Source organism: Chelon labrosus, assembly GCF_963514085.1.
Source record: "Chelon labrosus genome assembly, chromosome: 8".
Taxonomy (NCBI): Eukaryota; Metazoa; Chordata; class Actinopteri; order Mugiliformes; family Mugilidae; genus Chelon; species Chelon labrosus.
In genome coordinates this window covers 21,684,842-21,712,642 of record NC_140358.1, presented here as the reverse complement: position 1 = coordinate 21,712,642, position 27,801 = coordinate 21,684,842, and the positions used below count along the sequence as shown (strand labels likewise).

Below are 27,801 nucleotides of genomic sequence, written 5' to 3'. Positions count from 1 at the left end.
TGTTGCTGAGCGATGTGTATCAGGAGATGTCTCAGATGTCTGCCTTTGTGTTTGCAGAACCTCTGTCACTGCCTCCTGGAACGCCTGAAACATGGCACAGTAAGTTATACCTGCACAGAGACACAAATGTTTGGATGGCTGTTTTTTAAAGGAGATTCATTGACATAACATCAACTCATCAAAACTAATATCCTAACCTAATTGTAACCTTTACCCTAAACCCTCAAACTGGCAGAAGAAGTGAAGATCAGTCAAAAATTCCTCACTTTCCCAAAATGTCCTCACTTTGATGGTCTACAACTCTAGTCCTCAGATAGATAGCTGTGCAAGAACACACACATCAACCCACACACACTTACAAAATTTCTGGGTTTCTACTAACCTCATTGTAACCTTTATCCTCTAAACAAGTCTTAACACGTTTTAACCCTTTGAAAAGTTGTGACAACATGAGTACTAAGATTACACACATGTTTATGATGACTGGACTGTTCTGTACCGTTCTGTAGCGTCCAGAGGGTGCAGAAGAAAACCAGCACCATGTCTCTGACCATCTCCTCCTCCTCCTCTGCATCCTCCTCCCGGGAGCTCTCCTCCTGCTCCTCCAGCTCCGATTCCTCCACCTTCCTCGCACAGAGACACTCCAGCCTGGTGCAGCCGCTGTGTGTCAGCCCACAGAGGGTAATCACATCTATTCACAATGAATCATTTTAACCCTGTATCTGTTTATTAGTTTATGTGCATATGTTCTTTATGCTGGTAAACAACACTTCAACTCCCCCCCAAATGTATGCAGGTGCAGCTGACCTTATGCAAATGAATGCATGAATTTATCCAAATGTGTTTTGTGTCCAGACTCAGAGTCCCATCTACAATCAGCAGTATTCAGGGAGTGGAGTGGCTCCTACATTTGTTAAGGTAAAACAAACGCACACACTGTATGTGTGTTTTTGGGGAGCAGAGTTGTTAAAGTAATCTTTTGGTTTTAATCACACTGTCTCTTCTTTTCATTTCACCATCCCCGTCATCATCATCATCATCAGTGCCTCCATGACCTGTCCACAGTAAAAGGTCAGCTGGTGGTCCTGGAGTGCAGACTGAGGGGAACCCCGCCCCTGCAGGTCCTGTGGTACAGAGAGGATGAACAAGTCCTGGACTCTGATGACTTTAGGATACTGCGCAAGAGTGAGTGTGCACTCGGGTCATCGATGTGACTGCATGCGTTGGCTACAAAATCGAACATCTTGCAATTTATTTGTGCTTGTAATCAATAATTTATGAATGGAAATAATCTGAAGCCCATGTCTTAAGTATCTCTTTAGTAAAGATCTACACCTGAAATTCACTCAAACTTTTGATCTGACAGTTGTTTTTGGAGTTTGTGGCTGACTCTGGGTCAGGTTAGACACAAATGTCCTGATATTAACAATGGCTGATCCAAAAACAGCAGTTTATAAAGATTTATGAACGGATTTTATGCAGTATAACATTGCAGGTGAGCCCTGTAATATTACACTTGATGGTCAACCTCATTCATCCTTAAGACAGAGTTACCTTACATTTGTGCTGCTTGCGATTGACTTTACATATTAACAGCAGTTCAGATTTGTGTTATTTCAAGTTAAACATTATGCATTCAAAATGTAAAAGTTTATTTCAGAAACATTTTTTCCTCTTCTTGTTTTTTGCAGAGGCAAGTTCTGCATCTGTGCCGGGTGAGTGTCGAATACTGACTGCACTGAGTATTGTTAGAAGTGGTTCTAAAACTGAGGGATGCACCATTTGTTCACAGGGATAAAAATAAGAAAACAAACTAAAAAACAAGTGTATTCACATATTTCTATATTTTTTTTCTTTGTGGTTGTTAAATTACTGAGACTACTTATGTTTTTGTAACTTGACACGCTGGCGGCACCAAATGGACATCACAGGTAACTGCTTGAGAAGTCTTCTGCCTCAACAAGTGTTTCAGTTCCATCGATTGCTTTCTTACAAATGCATAGAGGGAATGAGCAGTCACTATTGGATTTTGATTCGTGGATCCCAAACTAATGGGGCATAGCACACTTTTGATTATGTGTCTAACGCAGCTGCTGACTCATGAAGACATGCACACAGTGATGGCCTTGTGTTAAAATCTGCAGAGGAGCTGTGCACACTGGTGATCACTGAGGCCTTCCCTGAAGACTCAGGCATGTTTAAATGTGTGGTCAACAACCCCTTCGGCACTGTCTCCTGCTCAGCCATACTGGAGGTTTACAATGGTGAGTTTATATATATATTTACCCTAACTCATCTGTTACAAGTTCACCTGAGTCACCTTCTTGCTTTGCTCCGTGAAGACCTGGAGGAGCAGCTGGAGATCGAGGCTCTGAGACAGCACGAGTCCATCTCTCTCGGAGAGGAAAACGAAGCAGTGTTCCAGCGGGAGACTTTGTCCTCCAGGACGACCAGCGAGGACTTTCCCTCTGTGCTGCCTGACTGTGTGAACCTCCCCCCTCCGGAGTGGCCAGACAGCCCTCTGGAAGATAACATCCCTGTCGCCGAGTGAGTACACATGCACATCAGTCCCAGTCAAGTAGCATCCATAAACATTATGCACACACTGATATATTAAACCACTGAAGCACTAATAGTTTTATGGTGCTCTTCACTGTGTGTGATAGTGAGAGTATTTTTTATTTTTATTGCTCTCAATGACCTTTGACCCTTGGCCTTATTCTACCTGCATCACAACTAATCTGATATATTTTATGACATGATATATATTTTTTACTTTTAGCTTTAAGCTATTATCTGTATCAATTGTTCTGACTTTATTATTAAAATCTATCTATCTATCTATCTATCTATCCACTCATCTATCTATCCATCTATCTATCTATCTATCTATCTAGCTATCTATCTATCTATCCATCTAATCATCCATCCATCCAACTATTTATCCACTCATCCATCCATCCATCCATCCATCCATCTATCTATCATCCATCCATCCATCATCCATCCATCTAATCATCCATCCATCCATCCATCCATCCATCCATCTATTTATCCACTCATCCATCTATCCATCTATCCATCCATCTATCTATCTATCTAGCCATCCATCCATCTAATCATCCATCCATCCATCCATCCATCCATCTAACTATTTATCCACTCATCCATCCATCCATCCATCTAACTATTTATCCACTCATCCATCTATCTATCTATCTATCTATCTATCTATCTATCTATCTATCTATCATCCATCCATCCATCCATCTATCTATCTATCTATCTATCTAATCATCCATCCATCATCCATCCATCTATCTATCCATCCATCCATCCATCCATCCATCATCCATCCATCCATCCATCTATCTATTTATCCACTCATCCACTCATCTATCCATCCATCCATCTATCCATCTATCTATTTATCTATCTATCTATCTATCTATCCATCTATCTATTTATCTATCTATCTATCTATCTATCTATCCAGACTAGTTGTTGTCGTTTCTCTTTTCCTCCAGATGAGGTCGCTGTTGTATTATAAACGCGCGGAGCAGTCAACCGTGAGAATTTCCTTAAAATTATTAGTATGCCGTGTTAATAATTAATCAGAGATACACAAAACACATACAACACGCTAACTAAATGCTGTACAAATGCGGTGAAATCAAACAACAAGCCAGCCGGCAGCAGTGCGTCAGAGAGGAGCCGTCTGTGTTTTGAACCAGCATGGAGACGATGCTGAGCTTTTGGAAAAATAAACCTGTCCGCCGGACCATGCGCGGCCACGTCCCTCCGTGCTCCTCGTGAGCGCGCGGTGTCACCTGTTGCAGTCCAGCCTCCCGCTCCTCTGCGCGGAGTCTAGATCCCGTGTCCCTGCAGAGAAAGTCTGCTTTCATTCAGCCATTACTGAGGTGTACGGACAGCGGTGTAGAAACGTTTAAAGAGGTAAGACCCTGCTTGTCTCTGCACCGGTAGCGGATTCTCACTTTACAAGCCACCAGGAACTTTTTTTTTTTTTTTTTTTTTTGTAGTTTGGAGTCAACGTTTCATCTTAGTGATGTATTCCTGCGCGGTGGTTAATGTTTAAAGAGGTTAATTTCCCTTCCTTGTTGATATCATGGAAACCTAATATGCTATGTCGTCCTTAAAAGGTCAAACTATGTTTAGAGCGCTTGGAAAGTGAACTTTAGTCTATTTTAGGGGGGGTTTGTATCATTTGCTGTTTCGGACAGCCCAGCGGGGGACTAGTTGTCAGGTAATTGAAATGAAAGTTTTTTTTTTCGCGCCGTTGACATTTTCAATTTCAAGTTCAAAACGTCAGCTGTATACTTTTCTCACCATTTTGTTTGGACAATGTACGCAACTAACCCAAAATACAATATTTCATAAACAATATTTCCTTTTTGACAAGTTATTTAATGTTTACATATATTTAATGTGACTCATGTAGACGCATCTAATTTGGTGCGTTCACTGGAACTCATTTAGAATGGGAAAAAGTAGCTTCTCCCATGTGAACGCAATGAACTTGAGGATATTGAACCACAAATATACTCAAACTTCCACCAGTGTGTGTGTGTGTGTGTGTGTGGTAATGTTGAAACTGTAAATGGGACGGGATATCCTATTGCTGCTGCTGCTTAGTGGGTGTAAAGTAAGAGTGTGCTCAGTATTTTTTGATGTTTGATACGGAGTGTGTCGTTAACTTTGACTTGATACTTGGGTTCATAGTGAGATTCAGCGAGAGCTTCATGGTGTGAAGTATGCTTGGCCGAGTCTGAGCCCTCTATATCAGTGTCCAGGACCATGAGCTCATCTGTAATGTGAAGAGCAGACATGGCGTCTGTGTCCTTCAGAAACCCCCCCACTCCTCTGTGCTGCACACAACAACAGTTGTTCAGAAAGTGTTGGCAGAAGTCTGGGTTTTAAGGTCATGTTGAGGTTCTTTGGCCAACTTTAAGTTCATCTGAGAGCGGTTTTGATTTGTAATGGAAGAAGAGGAGATGGATTATCTCTAGCTTGGAGTGCATCTGTTGGTTTGGATGTTTTTGGGTTTTTTTTTTTTCCTTCTCCTATCATAATAACAATCTCAGTTGAAAGAGGACACAAACTGCAGGGTGAAGATTAATTTTTTTTTTTATAGCATTTTGCATGTTGCCAGTTGGTACATGACTTTTTATTGCTTTAGCATCTTCGCCCCATTGTCAGGTTGTCATCAAAATATCAAAAAATGCTCAAAGTGATTTAAATGTTGTCCACAGAACTACTGATACAATGACAGTATGTGAAGGCAGCGCTATGATGTTACTGATCAGCTCTTTGCTGAGTTTATGCTGGTAAATCCAGTTACGTAACCTTGTTGGGTCGGTCGCTGTTATTATCAAAATGTCATCCTTAAGTTCTGCAGCTGTCATTAGAATAAATTAAGTTTTGTAATATAAAATATTTCAAACATGGCAATATATTTTTGAAAATGACCTCTCACCACCCAGTATGAAAAAAAATGTCTAACTCCAGTCTTTTCTGAATCAAAAAAAGTCGAACCTTTATATTTTGTCCCTCTGTTGTCGTCTGTGGTCATACGTGCTCCTACCCATAATGCTATGCACTTCTTTATGTGTGTGTGTGTGAGTGTGTGTCAGAAGGGTTGGGTCACCAGTATAGTGTCTGCACCTGCCAGCTGATGTCCGAATACCAAGACCAATATAGCTTTGCCCACTTGATGGCACACACACAAATACACACACTGAGACACACACACACACACACATATGCTGTCACAGGATTAAATCACACACCAGGCTTGTTAATATCCACCGATACACACTTAAAATAAGACTAGTGGTTAGCACTGATGCCTCACAGCAAGAAGGTTCTGGGCTCGAATCCAGGCTGACTGGGGTCTTTCTGTGTGGAGTTTGCATGTTCTCCCTGTGTCTGTATGGGTTCTCTCATGGGAACTCCCCCTGTCCAAAGACATGCTCGCTAGGTTAATTGGGGACCCTGTCCAGGGTGCACCCTGCCTCTCGTCCGACAACAGCTGAGGCAAGATGAAGATGTTTTTGAGCTTTGATTATTCACCTCTGGTCTCTGTTTACATAGATTTACTAATATTGACTTTGTCAGTAACAGGTGTAACAAATAATTCAGTAGAGTGTGTACCCAGTGTGTACGCTAGCGCACCTAACGTTGTTTAGGTAATTAGAAACAACTACTGTGTAATCTCTCTGCTCAGACAGAAGTCAAAATGTCTTTCTGCAGCCTCAGTCTTAATATTTCCAAGCATTAGCTCGTAGTATCACATAGATTCTTATCGTAAATATGATCAGCCAACTACAGTTCAGTGCCGGTTGGACTGTCTTACAGTGAAGTTTATAAATCCTCTCCTCTGCAAGTTATTAGGATATTGCAAAGAAATTGTAAATTCTCTTACACCTATTTTTCTTCTAACTAGTGGTTTTCAAGAGTGTTTTCTGTTCTGTTCTGTGCAACTGAGCCACTTTGACCTAGCAATATCCCCTGTGGATCAATAAAGTTTAACTAAGTCTGGGTCTAAGCCTAAAAACCTCAGTGAAATTTGGTGGGACATTAGGCCTTGAGCCAAAAACACTACGTCTGTAAAACATTTTGCTTGAAAGTTGGACCGAACTAAAATGATTTTTCTGGACTCTTTGGTTTAATGTGTATCCATCTACCTAATGGCCACATACAAGTTCAAAAGTTCTCCATATTTAACAAAATAAAATAAAAACTATATGTCTATTAGTGTGTTTTGATCAAGATTACAGTTTCCCACTCTCGGTCAGCCGATGCTGGTGCGTCAAAGCGATCTTGTGCCATCCGGAGACAGCAGGGGGAAATGCGGCGAGCATGTGAACGAGTGTGTGCAAGCAAGTAAATCTGTGAGAGAGCGAGAAGAAAGGGACTGCTATTGTCATCATTCTTCCTGCGTAGCCGGGACTGCGTGGTCGTCATGGGAACAGCATTCTTTCCTATTAGAAAAGTAGAGGACCAGCCAGGCCTGGTATTAGAGGAAGAAAACTACCGAGTGGGTTGAAACGAGAGCAGGACCACTCGTATCTGTTCCTCTCATTAGACGGTCCCACTGGTGCAGTGGCAGTCATTTTGAAACCCACTATAGACTGTAGCTTAGGATATTCATTGTTGGTTCAACAGTGGTCATAAGTTTATGGATCTTTGCCCCACCTGGATGTTTATTTGGACTCTTTCGTCGAAGAACAATGTTTTTGTAGGTTTACTGATGGTTTTAGACTCAGTCTGACATCAGGACACCAAACTGAGTCTATTACTTTTGACGTCTTTCTCTTTTTAGGAGATAAGGAACCCAACCCTGCTTATTTAAATGTTTTCAACATGTTGCACAGTATCTATCTGTTATGTGTGAACATGTGACATGGGACAATGATTTGATTATTTCATTAGAGAAATAGTTCAGGACAAATAGGGACTTTAAAGGGGAATTACCATTTTTTACAACCTATACCTTATTTCTGGCATAAAATACGATCGTTTACTCACCCATATAACTTTGGTGTCATTTGGAGTCCCTCGATCCAGTGGAGCGCCACATATAATCCATACAGTGGGAGTGACTGGGGCACCAAAACACAGCCTCTAAATCTGCCGCGAAACTCGTTCATTTCACCAATATTTTGTTAGGATACACATAACTGTTGAGTCCAGAGTTACCTGTTATCATCACCTGGGGTCTGTACATTGACCTACTAAGTTTCGCAGCAGATAATTCGTTATTTAGAGGCTGCATTTTGGTGCCCCAGTCACTCCCACTATATGGATATAGGCAGCGCACCACAGAATCTAAATATCATCTGAACGACTCCAAATGACACCAAAGTTATATGGGTGAGTAAACGATAGTATTTTATGCCAGAAATAAGGTCCAGGTTGCAAAAAATAGTAATTCCCCTTTAAATGTTGGGATTTTGAATACAAGGTTATTATTTAATTGAGGATGTGCATAAGACTTTGTATGTGATAGAAGGTTGTCGATGTTCGTCTGATGCAGTTTGTCCTCTTGGTATTATTTATTAATGCATCTGACATTTCTCATCATCACAACCGTTTCTATCTCACTCATCAGTCGGTTTTTAAACATGTGTTTCTTTATCTGACAGTTATCCTGAGCCTCAGCCGGCCAACCACTCCTCTGAGGAACCTTTTGGTCGCAGCGAGGAGGAGAGTGCCCTGAGCTCAGAGGGCCAAAGGTCACCAGAGGTCATAATCAGAGCCTGTACGCCCAGCCCTCCTCCACCCTCTCCACCACCAGCAGCACAAGTCAACGAGAAAGCCCCAACACCCAAGCTGTTCACCCCAAGCAAGCTCAACTTCACAGTAAGAATATTTCACTTTTCTTTTGCTCTCTGTTGCAGTTAAAACTCATAACTCGTTCTTATTTCATTTTTGTGAATCTGATTGTTTTCTTCCTTCCAGTCCGCCCAGCCAGGAGGTAACACCATGAACCTCTCGGACCTGCCGACCTTCACCCCCAGTGCCTTCCCTCCCAGCGCCTTCAACTATGAGCGGCCGAGGCATTTTATTCAGTCACAGCCGTCCTTCCAAGCGCCCAGCTATGAAAGCGTGTTGAGGGAGGCCCAGGAGAACCAGAATAACTCGGAGCAGAACCTCAGCGCTGTCCAGACTAGTCAAAATGTTATGGAGGCACAGAGTCAAAGTAAAACTACACACAGTCAGTCTTTTTCTCAGACTCAGTCGGTGTCGAAGTCCATGTTGCAGACCCAGTCTCAGTTTCAGTCACTAAGCCTCGGTCAGACTCAGAACCAAACCCAGTCTCAGTTTCAGTCACTAAACCTCGGTCAGACTCAGAACCAAACCCAGTCAGCGTCCCAGACACACATCCAGACTCAGGTCAACGGAACGGCCAAGTCGTCTCCAACTTCATCCAGCCTCAGCTCTCCTGTTTCCACCCCAGCTTTCTCTGCTGCACCTCCTCTCTCCTCCAGCACCTCTTTGCTCAGTCCCTCTGCCAGCACCTCTTCCTCTCCTTTCCCGTCCCCCTCCTCTTCTCTGCCACGCACCACCATGCGCTCCACCATCACTCTCACTCCCAGCATCCCCAGCGCCACAGGCCTCGGCAGCGCCACGCTGCCAGCTAACCAGGATACTATATCTGCATCTGCTGCTTACCTCTGCTCTGTGCTGCCCTCCCAGTCCCCTTTCTCCTCTAAACTGTCTCCCAACTCCAACCTCCCCCACCCCTCCATCTCTCCCTCCCGCTCCCCACTTGCACCCTCCAGCCCTCTCCTCCCAGCAAGGGCCCCTTCCTCTCCAGCCTTCCCTCTGCAACAACCGTCACCAGTGTCCCCTTCCCTCCCTCGCTCTCCTATTTCCCCCTCTTCCTCCTCTGTCCCACAGCCCAATGCTCCCAACAGTCAGAACAGGGTACCGCCTGCTGTGGTCTCCCTGCCCGCCAACTATAAGGCATCGCCAAGCATGTGAGTTGAAGTACACATCCAATTGGCATGCACTTGTTTACAGACAAGTGCAAAACTGAGCATTATAATATTCATAAAGGTGGTATTTATTGATGTATTAGGCTGTATTGGTTTTAGCTAGGTGTACCTAATAAACTGCCAACTGAGGGGGTATATGCTAGGAAAATAATTTCAGTTACATGACCTCTGCTTCTCCCATTATCCATCTGATATGCAGAGATTAAAAGCAACATCAAATTACAAGTTGATTTATGCAAGTTTTTGAGAAACAGCCGATCTGTTAAAATTAGGACGTAGCCCATTTCTCTATGTGTAGCATAAATCATTATGGGATTAAACCTGGTGTCTTCTCTGTGCCTTCTGTTTGACTTCTCCCCTACTTCCCTTCTTTCTCTTCCCGTCCACCAGTCTTCCCAAACCGATCTTGAAGAAGTCTGTAGCCCCCCGTCCTTCTTCCGCTCGCTCCACAGATGGAGACATCCAAGGCTCCAAAGACGCCCTGATCCAGGATCTGGAAAAGAAGCTTCGTTCAAAGGAGGCCAGGAGGAGAAACAGCCAGGTGTGCAGTGTGGGCAGTATGTGTGTGTGTGTACTTGTACAGCTATCTTTCTGAGGACTACACCATTAAAGTGAGGACATTTTGACCGGTCCTCATTTTTTTACAAGGGAGGGTTAAGACTTTAAAGGGGACCTACTGTTTTTTACAACCTGGACCTTATTTCTGGCATAAAATACGATCGTTTACTCACCCATATAACTTTGTGTAATTTGTAGTCATTCGAGAGATATTTAGATTTGCGTAAATCCATATAGTGGGAGTGACTGGGGCACCGAAACGCAGCCTCTAAATAACGCATTATCTGCCGCGAAACCTGTTCATTTCACCAATAAATTGTTAATCGTACCCTAGTACCCTAGATGATGATGACAACGGGGAAAAGCACTAGCGTACGATAACAAAATACTGGTGAAATGAACGAGTTTCGCGGCAGATAATGCATTATTTAGAGGCTGCGTTTCGGTGCCCCAGTCACTCCCACTATATGGATTTACGTAAATCTAAAGGTCCAGTTTGTAAAAAACAGTAGTTCCCCTTTAATGTAAAGGTTACAATTAGGTGAGGGCTAGAGAATGCATTATATCAGTGAATGTCCTCAGTAAGATAGCCATGCAAAAATGTTTGTGTGTGTTTGTGTGTGTCCTGCAAACTGTGTTGGAAGTGAAGAAACCCTCCATTTCATCCCCACAAAACCCTGACCCCCCCTCTCCCACATCAACACTCAGGCTGTAGCTTACGTACAGTGTGTGAAACAAAAGTAACTTTAGTTTAGAAAGAATAGCAGTAACACACTTTCTATATGTGTGTGAAAAATCATAATTTACCAATATGAAGCTTCATTTTGACAGAAACTGTCCTATGAGGAGCGTATGGCTCGCAGGCTGTTGGGTCCAGACAACGCTACCGACATGTTTGACCAAGACAGTCTTTCAGACTCACTCGACCAGGTACAACGTTTATTTTATCACTGGCCATCTTATTTATTCTAAAAATCCTTCTGTGTCAACAGTGGGTTTTAGGTTGCACTGCAGTGCTGACACTTACATTGCCTCCGGTCCAAATCCCCAATAGCTATTAAGTAAAGATCTCACATTAATACAGTCATTTAGGTTTGAAAGACTGCGCAGGGAGCCACTTTCCCTCTCAGGGCCCCCCGATGGGCTCTCAGGCCCAAAGCTGAAAAAGCCTGGCAGTATAATCAGTAGCTGCAGAGCGCTGCTTCATTCTCTCATTTAGCCGGTTCAGTGTGTGAGTCCAGGATTGTTCTGTCAAAAAGCCTCTGTCCCGTACAGGGCATTGCATCTATTCTTTGTCACACTCACACACACATGCATGCATTTCCACAAACACGTCGTCCTCTCAAGCCAACAAGGTTTGTCAGCAGCTATTTCTAGCCTGCTTTCTGAGAAAAGGGCCCCTTTTACTGGCGACAACAGAACTATTGTGCCTCAATACACACAGAGCGCAGAGTTACCCTCCTGGTATTCTGTCATCCCATTGACCAGTATAATAAGAAACTTAGAATTACCTCTGTTTATATTCGCCTCTTTTCTGTTACAGCCAGAATCACCAGAAGGAAGACACAAAGGTGGACTATGGTAAATACGCCTCTATCAATACTGCATCTAATTATTAACCCATGGTAACATTATAACCTTGGACATGGGATATCCCCCTGAGGTCTCTGTTCAGCATGACTGCATTTACTTTATCAGAGCAGTTATAAAAATAAATCAGCCTGTCTGAAATTAAATTAAATTAAATGAAAAATAATATTAGTACAGCTCTGCTCTGTGCAGTCATGCGTGCTACCCGGTGTTTACATCATACAAGCTGCTACTGAAATCAGATAAGATAAGATAATTCTTTAATTTATCTCACAGTGGTTGAAAATCTGGGTCCGTTTTTTAAAAGTTGCATCAGTTGTTTCTCTTGCTGATTGTTTCCAGAAGAAGAAGAAGAAGCTTGATTTAAAACAAAGCTATTTTAAAGTTTTATGCAGAAATGAGTATAAGGATTGAACATTTCCAGGAAAGTATTTGTCCATCCCTATTTATAACCTGTGTTAACTTAATCTCTACAAAGTGTGGGGCCCTAAGTATTCTTAAATCTCGGGTCTAATAACGCCCAACTGCCCAACAGGGATACAGAAGGCTCCGGTCCCTTGTGCAGTATCCATGCTGTCAAAGGACAGAAACAGGGATTCCTGTTAATATGGTTACTTGTGTCACCAATGGACTGTAAAATTCAGTCATTGAAAGTGAGGTTATAAATAAACCATGTGTCGGCAGGGGGAGGCACCACTCAGGGACAGACGAGAGGAGTAACGAGGGATCAGCTATACAGGAGAAATGTTACGGTCCTCGCTTCCTGCAGATTCCCCCAGACCTCACAGTAGAGGAGGGACGTTTCTGTAGGATCGACTTCAAGGTAAATCATTAAAACACACACGTAAGTAAACATCACATGTCATTTTTAAAGTTTATCAAGACATTGAAGTCCTGAATACAAGATGGAGGGTTCCCTCATACAAATAAAGCCATTGCAAATTTGAGTATTCAAAGCAAAGCAACAGGGAATAAAACAGTTAATCTTTTATAAATTCAGGTTGGAGGCCTCCCAACGCCAGATGTCTGCTGGTACCTGGACGGTAAAGCCATCCGTCCGGACGACTACCATAAAATGTTGGTGTGTGAGAAAGGGATGCACTCCTTCATCATAGAGATTGTTACGGTGCATCATGCCGGTGTGTATGAGTGTGTAGCCAGGAACAGAGCCGGGGAGAGCAGATTCACCATGAGGCTCGATGTAATAGGTAAAAATGACACTATATTCATGGTGTATTTTTGTAAATGTTGCCCATTTTCATGTATGTGCTACTGCAGTATTACCTTGTAAAGTGCAACCTCTTCTTCTTCTTCCTCTCTGCAGCTCAGGAAGTTCTCCGTCCTCCAACTTTCATCCAGAAGATGTCAAACTCCAGAGCTCTAGAGGGCGACACTGTTAGGTTAGAGTGTAAAGTGGACGCTTCCCCTCCTCCGCAGCTTTTCTGGAAGAAAGACAAAGACATGCTGCGCATCGATCCCAGCAGAATGAGGTGCATCTGCTAAAGTTATTAGTTTGTTTCTAACTGCACTCCACTAGTGCACACCAAGCTTTTTTTTTCCTGCCTCCATCCTGCTGTTGATATAAGTAATATGACTGTGAGTGGTTTCCTCCGTGAGTTGCCTGGGTGCGACAGCATCCTGGGCTCAGTATTTTTCATCAGTAACTCCTGGCTAATTCAAAAATAGAAGTGAAATCGGTGAGTTACATAAAAACCCAGCTGTAAATATATTTCTGCTGTAAAGTCGGACATTTTAACACGGGGAGCGAAGGAAGAAACTGCAGCTTTTTTTGCACTTCCTAACTTTTTAGTGTCTTTAATCAAGATAAAGTGGCTGCTGTATTGCTAGAGAGATGGATTTGTAACTTTCAGTCTATAATTATGCTCAGAAATGATCTTTATGTTTTGTTAAAGTGGTTTAAAAAAGTAATGTTCACACTGTCTTCAACACTGGGGCAGTGTGGCATTTTATCTCCTGCACATGCATTAGTTCTTTGACATATTCAGCCTCTATCAGAACGCTTTAGCCTCTGTGTTAACTTCATAATCTCTCTTTGTTTCTCCACAGCCTGTACCAGGACGGTTCAGGCCGGCAGTGCTTGTTGATAGAGAGGGTGATGAAGTCAGATGCTGGCTGGTACACTCTCTCCGCCATTAACGAAGCCGGCATGTCCACATGTAACGCCAGGCTGGACGTAGGCAGTGAGTGTGTCCCATCTTTTCCTATGCAAATGCGCTTTAAAGGGCCCGTCTCAGCTATCTGCCGTATGAGATACCCTGCCAGTTACCATAGAAGCGCAGGCTGTAAAATCAAACAGCAGATGGAGAATGCTGTGTGCTCAGTGCCACAGTGAATCCAGCTCTGTCCCCTGGAACACGTCAAACAAATGCTGCGTTATGTGATCAAGCGGAAACTTGATGATCGTGAGCCTTGGTGCCGTTTGGCTCACCTAAAGAATACTGCGTGATCACTGAGTCCGAACCATAACTATGGAGGAAAATACAAGACGGCTATTGGGTTTCTGCTTGATCACATAACACGCCATCTGCTCTGTGGAGGGCTCCTTGTTACACATGAGCAGCACCTGATTAACAAAAACCTGAAAGTGAGTTTAGACCAGAGCAGAACTCATATTACCAAGTCTCCAAAGATGTAGACTTGATGTAAAGTTCTTTTAATAATCAGAGCAGTTTGCAGCAAGGAAATTCAAATTGCATGAAAATAGCTGAGTTCCACATCAAGGCCTGTGTGTATTAGAGACAATCACTACTAAACAAATGGACTATACAGTCAGTAAACATCACTACTCACTGACTGATGAAATGTGTATTTTCTGTAAATGACACTGGAAGTGGAACAGTGGAGGAGTAGAGCTTCTCCAGAGAGTTGACTTATCGTCTCATTGTTTCATAGAGTCAACATTTGTGCATGTGCATATCCCAATTAGTACAAGGAATCCTTTCAGCCGACTGATTATGTGCAGTATTTAGACAGACCCTGATCTATTCACCACAGTGGAATCAGCACTGTGGTGTCACCTCAGCAAGAAGGTTCAAACCCACCCTCTGGCTGGCTGGGGGGCCGTTCCGTGTGGAGTTTGCATGTTCTCTGTGCTGGGATTAGCCTCCAGTACCCCCACGACCCATTTAGGGAATAAGACAAAATTAATTATGAGTCTGTCTGGCTAAAAATACAGTAGACGTACAGCTGACTTAGACTGTAGAGGAGTGGGAGAGGTCCATTTTAGTGTAGTGATATCTGATTCAAGTCTTTAAGTGCTGCTATTACAATTGATTTGCAAAAATTTAGGGTTGCATATAATGTATTGTTGATATGATCTATTCTTATATATTCTGTAACTGCTTGTTCCTGGAGCGTATCCCAGCTGTCATCGGGCGAAAGGCGGGGTACACCCTGGACAGCTCTCCAGTCTATCACAGGGCTAACACAGAGAGACAGACAACCATTCACACTCACACCTATGGCCAATTTAGAATCACCAATTAACCTAATGAGCACGTCTTTGGACGGTGGGAGGAAGCCGGAGTACCCGGAGAGAACCCACGCAGACACAGGGAGAACATGCAAACCCCACACAGAAAGGCCCAGTCGGCCAGTGGATTCGAACCTGGGACCTTTTTACATGGAATCATAGCTGATAATTACATATTACGAGTGCATCCTGCAAACTGAAAGCTTACATGTGCTACTTTCTGTCCCGTCACCGGAACTGCTGCACGTTGCATGTGCTGTACATTAGCAGCAGTTCATTTGACACCTGTCTAACAAACTGAAGTGTTGTCCTCGACTGCTCTGCAGCTCTAATGCTGACAACACTGGCATGTTTTACTTTTAATACAAGTTTATCGACCGTTAAATGGTCCGAAGATAAGTAGCCTTTCCTGCATGTCTGACAGGAGATAAGGGCTGGCATTAGTGTGCAGAATTAAAAACAAATTGAATTAGATGCAATGTATTATTTATTCAGGGGATGATGCTTTTGCCCTTTTGTCGTGTTAAAAATAAACTGGTCAGTCTAAGAATACGTTTAGCCTTTGTGAGAATAATATCAAGAGAGCTGTGGGACCATTGTTCCTTCAAATATGCGCTGGTCACCATATCTGGCACTGAGCCATGGTGTGCAGAGTAGAAGGGTTATTTTCAGACACCTGGCATGAGAAGAATTTTAAGTCTGAGTCCAGCCACCAGAATGGACCCTGGCTGCTGCTGCTTGTGGTGTCTCCTCTGGTGTTATCTGCTGGACTCTAAGAGACGCCTTGAAAAGCCGGCTTCTCTCTCCTGGATGTGGGAGATTACCAACATGCCAGATTCAGTGTAGACAAGATGTGGATTTAGCGTTCCAACTCAACCAGGTTTTTACAGATTTATTACTGATGTAATACCTGACTTCTCTCCTCTGCCCCCTCGCAGCTCGTACCACGCAGCCCATGAAAACGGCGCCCCCCGGCTCCAAGACGCTGAAGCTGCTGTCGTCCCTGAGCCACGTTCCCGCTCTGACGGTGGAGAGCCCCGCCCAGCACACCGCCCCGCTGTACGAGAGCGAGGAGCTGTAAAACCGAGCCGGCAACACGGAAACACAGGTGGATGAGATGAGCACACATCCCAGGACAGATTCAGTACGCTTTATTAAACAAGCTCCACTTTATGGTTGATGTACGAGGCACACTAGCTTTGCAAAACTTTCAACACTAAGGCGCAGACGGTAAACTGTGATGCAGTGATGGAGATTGTTCTTTATTATTTGAGAGGTGTGTTAGCTTATACGTTTGAAATTAATCCTTCAGAGGTTTAGTGATCTTCAGAGCTGCTTTTAAAGTTTTTTTCTTTGAGGAAACAAGCTTGACCTTCAAAAAACACTTGGGATAATATCACTCGCCGTGTCGTCCATCTGCCGCTGTGTGTTACCGCTGTGCCCTTCTGTCTCTGTCAGTCTGGTCATTGTTTAAGGCTCATGTTTGAGCCTCTAAGTCTCTCTGCTCTGCTCCCCTTTCTCCGTCTCTTCGTGTGCCTGCCTGTCTGATCTCAGCAGAACACTACTCCTACATCATGGATGTATTAATAGAGCTGGTATGGAGAGACACAGCCGGCTCTGCGTTTTCCAGCTTTTTCTATCCGGTGGCCAATCACAGCACAGTAGCACCATCTCCTATTTTCTCATCTATTATATTTGCACATTTTAAAAACACACAGATGACGGGATATGTTTGCCATCTGTTCTGAAAGAGAGAAATGTTCCTTTAGAGAAACTTTCTTGAAACTCAAGTTGCACTTCTCTTTTGCTGTATAGCTTACAACACAGTAACCAACTACAGTACCCACAATCCAGCACTGCTCCTTAATCCTCTGTCACCGTCATCCAGCTCCCATCCTCGTTTCCTTCCGCTTTTACTGAATTATTACTAAGGATCCTTTTGTTTCTGTCTCTGAATCACAGCTGCTGCTGCTGCCTCTGACGTGTGCCAGTGAAGTTAACTGGAAAACAAAATACAAGCTTTTTACTCGTCAAAACTCTTGAGATGTTGGTCACTGCTCAGAGACTGCTGTGTGTAAATTGAGCCTAGTATGTGTTTTTAAAAGGTATTCACATGTGTAAGTGAATGAAGCTATTTATTTGAAGTTATTAGTTATCAGTGTTGGGACCTCTGCAATCAGAGGTGAATAATAATAATAATAATAATATCAGCAACTCGGACTAAAACTAAACGAAACCTGATCTGCACTCGGCACACAAAACAACGTTCAGACCTACATAACTTATTTTACTTTGAATCACATCTGCAGTGCAGATGAGATGTTCAGCGCTTTACTCCAGAGGAGAAAGTCTTCATTTTCTCTTGAAATGCATGTATTATTCATTCTTTGTGTTCAAATTAAATTGGGTATCAGTGCCAGCCTGCGCTAAGACCCTATTTCTGGCCTCATAGAAAACAGATCTTTTAAAAAATGATGCTTGACTTGCCTACCTTGAAGATCATTTCACCCCTGAAAATACTTGTATTTATGTCTAGATCTGCATGTAAGTGAAAAATCTGACATTTAACCTTGTGTGTCCAGAGTTTTACTCTGACAGGTATTCATTTTAAGATGTCCATAGAAAGCTGAGATCGGTGCCTTCGAGACATTTGGCTTAAATGCCGCCGCATATGTAGTGACAGTATAAAACAGATGTACTAGGACTGGATTTACACTGAATCGTTCAAGTGTCTCGTACCTACTGGATCCAGTGGTTTTTAGCTCGTCACTCTGGGGCGTTTGGATCGAACAGGCTTAAACGATGGATTTGCTGAAAGCACAAGAGGAAGTTAAGACTCTGTGGAGATATTAAGCTGCAGGTAGTCGTGTGCATTCTCCTTAAGTACTGTTTGTTGTGTAAGAAGTTCTATGTATCACTGGATGAATGAGGAATAAAGTCTATGTGACTTCAGTTTTAATTTCTTAACCGTCTTCATTTATGTTGTCATCATGTCGCCCTCTGGTGGCGGGAAGGAGGGTTGCTGCAGAAAATCTGAGTTTAATATACTGACTCATTCACACTGTTGATTATTATTTTTTTATTACAAAAAGATGCAGACAACAATATCAAAAAAATCACATAAAAACTGTTTCTGGTTAAAAGAAGGGAACGGATGGTAGAAAGTGTTTTTACTGTGGCTTTAATGCCACTAATTAACAGTTCTGTACATTTGTAATGAGCCTGGACTCTTTGACATCCGATCAATAACAGCTGTCCTTTTCCACTTTGACAACACGCAGAGTTAGTGAAGGAAAGAGAAAGCAGAAGAAAATGGAATGAAAAGACACAAGAGTATGTCCTGGTTGAATCAGCTGCAGCACAGTGGCCTCGTGTATAGACGTTCACTTATAGAAACAGTGATGTGGGGAAAAAGTCAGTGCTTGTCTTCTCAAAGCTGAAATAATGCTAGGATCAAAATAAAATGGCTCCATAGGGATTGTTAAATAAAATCCCTGATATGGCATTCTGAATAATCTGTACGTTAGCGTGATTGCAGCCATCTGAACCGGCTGATGTGTGACGAATGGATCCTGTCTAGCACTTGCATTAGCAAGTCTAGCAACATGAAATAAATCAAAAGCTCCTCATGCCTTTCCCAGACACCTGGTGCTCATCTACATTTTTTTTTTCCCTCTTCCAACGAGTGCCTTCATATATGAGCCGCGTTCTGTCACGCAGGGTTCACACTAGCTGCTCTTAAATCCCACGGATTAACAGGGAGTGCATCTCCATCTGGGGTCGTGTGTGCTCATTTAAGTTCAGTCCACGAGAGATCGCGTCACCGGTCGTGTTTCAACACCTGCAAGTCTTGCTGCAGATGAGATTTGCCCGTCATTTTTTAATAAATCTGATTAGCATGTAAGTTCTTGTACTGTAGATCATCCATACTGTGGCCGCATAATACTAAAAAAGGCGGAAAATGTCATTTTAGAAGTCATAATTTTCTGGAAAAGGATTTAAAAATGTTGCACTTCGAGGCGTGTACACCTCAAACATGAATGGATGGTGCCTGCTTTTCTTTTTCCTTTTGTTTCGTGTGTGTGTCTCCCTAGCTCATAGCCCTCAGCTCACCGTTTCATGGGAACTTAACTGTGAAAACTAAGTGTGAAAACTGCCCTTTTTATACTGTTAAAAAAAAAAAAAAAAAGACCATACACTTTTTACACGGCTGCAAGTAACACAGCAGATGCACCTTACATTTCAAAGTCATAAAAAGGACACATAAAAAGTACTTTGCACAGAAGTCATTTAGGCTCGTTCTTCCTCTGCGTCTGTCCGCCAACATTACGTCTGTTCTGTTGAGTTCTGGTGGGGGAACAACCGCGATGCTAAGAGTCTGCAGCGCAGTCGAGGTGTCGGGGTCAAATTTCTACGTCACTCTCTTTGTCGTTGTCGTGGTCGCCGTCATAGAACTCGTTTGCCGCCTCCGGCCTGAGGAAGTGACGTCACCAACAAGGAAGTTCAGAAAACTGTTGCGCGGAAAAACGTTTGAATACGTGAAGCCAAACCCGGGCGTACTGACCTGGTGTAGTTCTCCTCGCCGCCCCTCTCGTCGGGGTCCGGCTCGTCGTTGCGTTCGTAGCTCAGCATGTCTGACGGGACGTCGTGGATCTGGACGCTGGGCGCGTGGTTCAGCATCTTCAAGTTCTCAAACACCGTCTGACGGATCTGCTCCAAGTACTGAAATGACACGAACACAGTGAGGAAGATGGAGGAGCTCGTGTATCGGCTTCATGTCATTGCACGATATTAAAAAACTGTTGCTTTTTGGGTGTGTGATGATGATTTATTTTATTTTTTTTACCTGTCTGGAGTTCTGGTTTTCTATCCTGGTGCTGACATCAGGATGCAGCGTGAAGTCTGGAGCAAAGTACTCAAAATATTCTGCAGAAGGACACAAACAGGAGGCACGGGGAAATGATTAGTAGAGTTGTGACGTTCATGAATGAACCGAATCTTTTGAACGGTTCTTGCAAATGTTGTTTGTCATGGCGTTGGTGGTACAGTGTTGAGCATAGCGGCCTCCCAAGCAGCTAACCTTTGCTTCGATTCCTTGTTAATGCTAAGGCCGGGCATACACTGTAAGATATTTTAAATCCTTTGATTCAGCTCCATCTCAAACTGCATGACTAGATCGCTGAGTTCAAAAGTTCACAGCCTATGAATCATGTTCTCACACTATACGGCCTGATGCTCTGATGCGACTTGACTGCTCACACTGTACATCTATATACCACACGTCAGACTTTTGTATCCGGAACTGCAACGTCGAAAAGAAGTAGAAGAAGAAGAGGAACCCGGAAGTGGGAGATGCACATCGAAGTCGTTTTGACGTAACTTCAGCGATCGCGCATGCTCTGTGCGAGAGGTTGAGGCAAATCGGCTCGTGGCACTGCTTCTACTGTGTGATACCTTCATGAGGAGCGACCAGGATTTCAAACAAGTTTGATTTTCTTGCGAGCACGCGATTTGTGATCGGGAGCTCGTCGTGAGGTGTTAATCTCTCCTCGTTACCCCACGTATACTGCACGAAGCACGACACGCGATTGAGCTGAAATTCGGCCCGATTCAAAAAATAGTCGCACGAGTGGCAAATCGTCTCAAAATGAGCGCACAATCGCACAGTGTAAGGGTTTTACCAAACCTACGTATTGAGAATTAATATTTCAAACTAATTTAACTCAGATTTAAGTCAGATAACCCACCAATAGAATATGGTTTGAATGATCCAAATCTTACCCTATCATTCCTCCCAGTGATTAATTCCCAGATAAAATGAGTTATCCCTAGGCTGGCAGCCAGTGTTTTAAATGTCTCTTGAAAAGGAACGGATCCACGAGATCCAGCTCCCTCATAAGAGCTGCAAATCCCATCAATAAGGATAAGACAATGTGAACAATGATTTCCATTCTTTTTCCTCCCAAGTTTAAAACTCTTAACGTGTTAATATGCAACTAGCTAAAAGCAGTTCTCACGTCTAAGACAAAAATGCAGCTAGAATATAATAATACTAATAATCAATGCACTGATCAGTCTATTAACCAGTACAGCATGAGCAGAGAAGTCACAGATGATTCTGGCTGCAGGGAAGCAGATTAAAAGTGTGACTCATCTCCACAGTAGCCCTGCTCCCATGCTGTGGCTGATGGACAACAACTGGTGCTCTGCCATGTTCCAGGTGGGATTTTCATTCTGGGAGCTCAAGTGTGTCGACAAAAACAGACTTCTGACGGGAACAGTTTGGCTCGAAGGGCGCATCGAACCGAGGGAATTTCATACCAAACCGAACATTGTGAAACAAATGGTTTGGGACCGTTACACACACATATAATAGCCTCAACACACTGCATTTCCTCCAAGACTCATTTTATCCTTTTGGACGACGAGAAACTACCTGACTAAAGTACAAAGTCCAACTCACCGCTGTACGGCAGCTCATCACTGATGGATTCATCCACCAACAGAGACGTCTCAAAGGTCCTAAAACACACCACAAACAGAAGTGAACCTCACAGACAAAACAACAGACTTAAAAAAAGCGGTTTGTGCGTTGTTAATGCCACACATTCATTTGTTTCTTCTTTGAGTCAGACTAACCAGCAGCGAGCCACGTTCCTCACAGTGTATCCTCCTCCGCCCAGGACCAGAAGAGGGATCTTGAAACTCTTTACAAACTCCACACACTCACTGAAAGACAGAGGGCAGTATTCACACACAGACACAGGCTATAGATGAGAGGAGGCACATCTGTCAGAGTTATTAAACTCCATATATGACCTACATGTGTTTTATGCTGTCCATACAGGATATGTTGACGTGAATGGAAAGACTACACAGGTAATAATGCTGTTCTTACCCGTGTCCTCGTATGCTGAGGTTGAAGCAGCCCAGTCTGTCACAGCCCAGAGAATCTGCTCCACACTGCAGACACACAAACATCTGTAGTTTCCGCTCTCTCTCATACACACACACACACACAGACTAAATGAGTCTACTTTAGCTCTGCAGCGACTTAAAGCAGGAAGCAGAACCACTGACTGACCTGCAGGACGATGCAGGTCGGCTGGTAGAAATCCACCACCTGTTTAATAACCGGCTGGAACAGCTGCCTGTAGCCTGAAACACAGATGACGATTCACGTGATTTCTGGTTCACAACCGTATATAACACAATAATAATGTACCGTTATAATCAATAAGCTGATTTTTTGCACTCACTCTGGTCATCGATGCCGTCTCTCAGAGGAACATTGAGGCAGTAGTACCGGCCGCTCTCTGCCCCGACCTCGTACATGTCACCTACAGGAAACACATTATGTATTATGTCATCGTCTGGCTAAATGCTCAGTTCTGATTGGCTGCAGAGCGGGAGAGTAGTTTCTAAATGAATACTGTGGCTCGGCCTGTATCTGCGGTGGGGAACCACAGCAAGAAGGGTGCAACCAAAGCTTTTGTTTACAGTTTATTGCATCATGTTAACACGCTGCAGCTTCTGCTGCAATATACAGTTAGGACATTGACCCACTCTTATTAGTTATTAATCAGTATGGGTTTAAAGGACAGACTTTTGGCTTTAATTTGTGTCCAATTGGGGGAAAGGTGAGGGAATTACAACCATTTTCAGGGTCTTAAAAGTGCTTCTCTAGTCTGGCCTACAGACCTCTTGGCTGACAACTATATTTTATAAATAAATAAAAATGTATAGGTGCCAGAAGTACTACAGAAACTACACTGCCTATACTACACATCCCACTTGCTATTCATCTCCCTGCTCAGCAACCGCTGGCAGTACTCACGACCTATTATTCATTCATTCATTCATCTTCTGTAACCGCGGGGTCTGCTGGAGCCTATCCCAGCTGTCATCGAGTGAAAGGCGGGGTACACCATGGACAGGTCTCCAGTCCATCACAGGGCTAACACAGAGAGACAAACAACCATTCACACTCACACCTACAGCCAATTTAGAATCACCAATTAACCTAACCAGCATGTCTTTGGACGGTGGGAGGAAGCCGGAGTACCCACGCAGACAAAAGATGAACATGCAAACTCCACACAGAAAGGACCCAGTCGGCCCATGGATTCAAACCTGGGACCTTCTCACTGTGAGGCATCAGTGCTAACCACCTCACCACTGTGCCACCCCCATGACCTATTATAGTTGGAGAAAATCTTTATATCGATTTAGGGACAGTGACATTTTTTTTTTTAAATGAGCTAAGCGGACTTCATTCTGCAAAATTCCCATCGCCAAATCCAAAGGTTTGTTCTATTTACTGGCATAACGAACAACGTTTCCACTACGTTAGAAGCCTATGGGATCGTAATGATGGTTCCAGGTATTAGTCTAACCCTCATATGGTACCAAGAACCACCAAAATGTGTTAATGGCTCTATTTTTTTATCCCAACGAGGCGTACATCAGCAGGGCCTCCACATTGTCCATTAATTCCTGATACTGGACACCGTAAGTACTGCACACATATACTGTATGTAGACAACTAACAAACCATTAGCTATATATTTAAAGCAGCACTCACCTGTTCCTGGAAAAAAGTAGTTCCCATATTTATGGAAGGACACAGTCATGACTCGGTCAGTCAGGTAAAATGCTTCCTGGACGCCGTCGCCATGGTGAATGTCTATGTCGATGTACAGAACCCGCGGGTGATACCTGCAGCACACGCAGAGGGAAATTATAAACAGAGAACACAGCAAACATAGAGTGAAAGTGATTCAGGTGTTCAGTGTCTTCTTACTTGAGGAGCTCCAGTATACTGATGACGATGTCATTAACGTAGCAAAACCCAGAAGCCTACAAGGACAGGAAGCAGATCTTAGTCCTTAACTACACAAAGAGACATTTACATTTAATAAGCTCGGCAGAAAGGAATGACACCGGACTGGGCTCTGACCTCGAATTTTTTGGCATGATGCAAACCTCCAGCCCAATTGATGGCAATGTCACAGATCTGGAAAATAAAGCCAAAAACAAAATGAACAGTTGAGTCATAAGTGCAGTGATTATCAGAACATTTGAGGACGTCACTTCTGATAAGATGTAACAAATGTTTTGTAGTCTATGTTTGAATGATCAATTAATCCATTCAGTCTAAACATAATAATAATCTATTGATTATGTGATAATAAAAATAATCTCCATAATGTAGTGAAAGCAGTGGTGGACTCAATACGTATTTTACATCATATGACTTAACAGCCATAAGTCATATATTAAAGGCTGCTACATACTCCGCGCAAAGTGAGAAGTTTGTTCTTGCTCCTCAGACTGTGAGAACAAAATCATTTTGTTCTCGCAGCCCTCGTTTAGGAGTTCTTGCAGCTTGTTCTCGACACATCAAACAGGCAGAACTTTTTTCTCGTGTGGTGTCAGACAACTATCCTGGGATTGGTCAGAAATTGGAGTGGGTGTGGTTAATAAATGCCACATAAATACTAGCGGCCACTCTGTAGATGCTAATATTTGCAGTGTGACTGCTAATCGGTATACTGTGTGTGGGTGCATGCTGAATGAACGACGTGAGCCAACGGACACGACTGGCCGACATCTGAAATCTGAATAAGAAAATTGCCTCTGATTGTCTATCTCCCGCATCTCCCACAATTCTTAGCGTGTCTGACGTATGCTGCAGTGGGAGGGCCCTATGAAGACTTTTTCTTGTTCTCGCAGCCCTAGGAGCGAGAACAGATTCTCACTTCTAGCGAGATGTAATGCCTCAAGCTTAACAAGAGTAATAGAAGTGGAGTGACACATACAGTACATTCCAAATATGAGTACATGATGTGCTTATGACATGACAGGAACATTTGGATTCAGGTCAGGGTTAAAAGTAGCAGTCATGTCGATGCCATTTCAACACAACAACAAAAACAAAAGTGTTGACACTTCCAGAGCATAAGGACCCAGTGGTTTATGTATCATGTGCTACACGCATGTCTCCTTAATCATCAGTTCAACACAGGAAGTCAACGTGGGTGCAACTGAAATAATAACAAAACCCTAGTGAATCAGAGCTTACAGACCGCAGACTTCCACAGTAGCGCCAAAAACACTGTTGTGTTTGTCTTACCTTGTGGTTGAGCTGTGTAGCTCCCTGCAAAGATGCTCCTGTGTATCTTGAGCAGAACTCAAATAGACCTGGAAACACAGGACTAACACACAGAGACACAAAATATTTTGGTTTTGCCACACCTCTGCCAGCAGGTGTATTTACAGAATTCAAACATTGTTAGCAAAAATCAATAGTACTCACCAGTCGTCTCCCACGTTGAATGTGTTGAGGCTCTTTGTGAAGCCCTGCATGTTGTTGGGGCTGACCTTCTGCAGGAAGTCGATGTAGTCCTCAGAGTGGAACCGACACATGTCATGCTGAGAGGCTTTGTAAGGCTTAAACACCTAATTAGAATATATATATATTAAAATAAGCACAGTATGCACTCTTGTGTTAATTAATAAAATGTTATTTCAGAGTAAAATGCATCCACAGAAACTGAATTATTACTGCTCACCATCATTTTCTTGTAGAGCCCATAGTGCAACACCAGACTGTGAGTGAGGGACAAGCGGTGAGGCTTCATAGGGTGGCCAGCACCTAGGGGAGACACATTATGGAGCAAATATTTCAATAATGAGTTCTAGAGGGTCTAGAACAGTGGTTTTTAAAGTGGGGGCTGCGACCCCCTGGGGGGCTGCCAGGGGGCGCTAGGGGGGCCTCAGACAATTGGAGGGAAGATAAGAAAAAAATCTAATCTAATTATTTTTAATCATTATTATAAAATATAATAATTAATAATATATCATATCGAAATGTTATTTGCCATGCTCATCTTTCTGATTCCCTGCCAGTCAAAACGTCGTTCATAATCTGTGCAGACCTGGCGGTTTGTGCCATTTATCAAACTGCTTTGCTCCTCAAGCAGGTTTTTGACAAGAAAGAGACCGAAGGAACAGACCAACAGGCCCTGATGTGGAGGACACTGCTGCAAAAAAAACCTAAGAACTCCTGGCCAACTAAAATCAGAAAATATGAGGCAGCACTTATGCTAAACAAATGTAATAGTTATTGAATAGTGAATAAAAGTAAGAAAAAACATTATAAAAGTTGATGTTTCTTTACATATTTTGAAGCACTGTCTGTGGGTTTGCAAAAGGGGGTCCTCGGCCAGAAGCTAATGCTGTTTGGGGGACCTTGGCATGGAAAAGTTTGGGATACTGTTGCTCATAAGCACAGTGTCCAGAACAACAAATAATAAATAAAGATGTGCATACTTCCAGGGTTAAAATATGGCTGAGAGTAACAAGGCTGGATCACCTGACTAATAAAATAAGGTGCAGGAAATAATTTTATATATATATAGTGGTTGCAAAAGTGAAATAACAGGCAATATAAAGTAGTTATACATGTTGTGTGTGTATACTCTGCTATTTTTATAGCTTTATTACATTACTGACAGTGAATCTGAGCGACTGTACTATGTGGCAATATGTCAGTTGTGATATTATTTTACTTTACTCTCAACACACAGCATTCAGAGCTAGAAGTGAGAGCACAAAGTGAACATGTGTTTTAGCAAACGTCTAGAGAGGCTAATATCAAACATAATGTGCCACAACAGTGACGGTACTTTAACAAGCTAGCCTGTGAGTAAACAGGGCTAGCCCGGCTAAGGCTAGCCTGTGAGTAAACAGGGCTAGCCTTAGCCTGTTTACATTAAGTCACAATGCAACACACATATAAAAGCATGCTAGTGAAAACGGGCAAATCCGTCTCCAAATGCACAGGTAAAACGTTACACGTAACCAACTACACACAGAAATAAAATGAATCGTTATTAGCATGTAGCTAGCTTTCGTTAGCACCGGCTCAATGTGTGGGCCCGTCCACCTGCGATAAGCAAACCCACCGTAATGAAAGTTGCCCACGTCCGGGTCGTAAAAGTAAGAGGTCCTGTTGGTCATTGCGAAAAGCGGTAGTTAGCGACTTTCTCCGAAACAAACTGGTATCCTTCGTGCAGCTATGAAAACAATTATCTAACACACAGCCGCCATAGTGAACGCCGAGGCGTCTGCGTCATCACACGGGGACGGCGACGACGGAGAAGGGAGGAGGCGGGAGAATGAGGCGAGAGGGGAAACAAGAAGAAATCATGTTTAGTGAAGAGAGAGACTGCCTTTGCAAAATATCTGGAAGTTTCAGCTCAGCAAGTCATTGCTTGCAGTTGATTTTATGTTACTATGCACTTATTTAAAACGGATGATGATTAAATAAAATATTACACTTTATTTTATAACCACATTTCATTTTGTATAGGTATAGCCAGAGTGATTTGAGATTAGCGAGGTTTATCAAAAAAGAAATGGACTATGTGTGAACAATTTGGTGATTAAATCAGTATGAGAAAATGAGCAGTTTAGTCTAATCCTGTACAGTAACAACTTAAGACAAACAAAATACATAAACGTTGCTTTATTTCTGAACATAACTCTGGTTTCAGTCATTTAATTGGTGTCCTACTGTTGGAAAAACTGTGAAAGCATATGCGTGCTGGCATTGTCTAGTAGTCCATAGACATG

The 27,801-nt window shown here is 43.0% G+C and overlaps 2 protein-coding genes across 2 annotated transcripts; one reads left to right on the top strand and one right to left on the bottom strand.

Annotated features, from left to right (window-relative positions):
• Positions 1 to 91: 91 nt before the first annotated feature.
• myot (myotilin) lies at positions 92 to 18,139 on the top strand (the record flags this gene model as incomplete). The annotated part of the gene is made up of 16 exons (XM_084549887.1): positions 92 to 99; positions 510 to 681; positions 856 to 918; positions 1,044 to 1,185; positions 1,692 to 1,715; positions 2,145 to 2,547; positions 8,166 to 8,382; positions 8,482 to 9,503; positions 9,912 to 10,062; positions 10,911 to 11,009; positions 11,623 to 11,660; positions 12,354 to 12,492; positions 12,670 to 12,877; positions 12,994 to 13,159; positions 13,737 to 13,870; positions 16,101 to 18,139. The coding sequence occupies 16 exons, from the start codon at positions 92 to 94 to the stop codon at positions 16,241 to 16,243; spliced, it is 3,129 nt and encodes a 1,042-aa protein (XP_084406013.1). The 3' UTR covers positions 16,244 to 18,139.
• A 4-nt stretch (positions 18,140 to 18,143) lies between these two features.
• hdac3 (histone deacetylase 3) lies at positions 18,144 to 27,349 on the bottom strand. Its single transcript, XM_084549427.1, has 15 exons — positions 27,132 to 27,349; positions 25,737 to 25,819; positions 25,481 to 25,623; positions 25,298 to 25,379; positions 24,122 to 24,178; positions 23,966 to 24,021; positions 23,747 to 23,880; positions 22,422 to 22,502; positions 22,247 to 22,320; positions 22,061 to 22,125; positions 21,802 to 21,891; positions 21,626 to 21,684; positions 20,009 to 20,088; positions 19,727 to 19,884; positions 18,144 to 19,635 (listed from the first exon to the last, which is right to left on the bottom strand). The coding sequence occupies exons 1-15, from the start codon at positions 27,184 to 27,186 to the stop codon at positions 19,566 to 19,568; spliced, it is 1,287 nt and encodes a 428-aa protein (XP_084405553.1). The 5' UTR covers positions 27,187 to 27,349; the 3' UTR covers positions 18,144 to 19,565.
• Between the last annotated feature and the right edge of the window lie 452 nt (positions 27,350 to 27,801).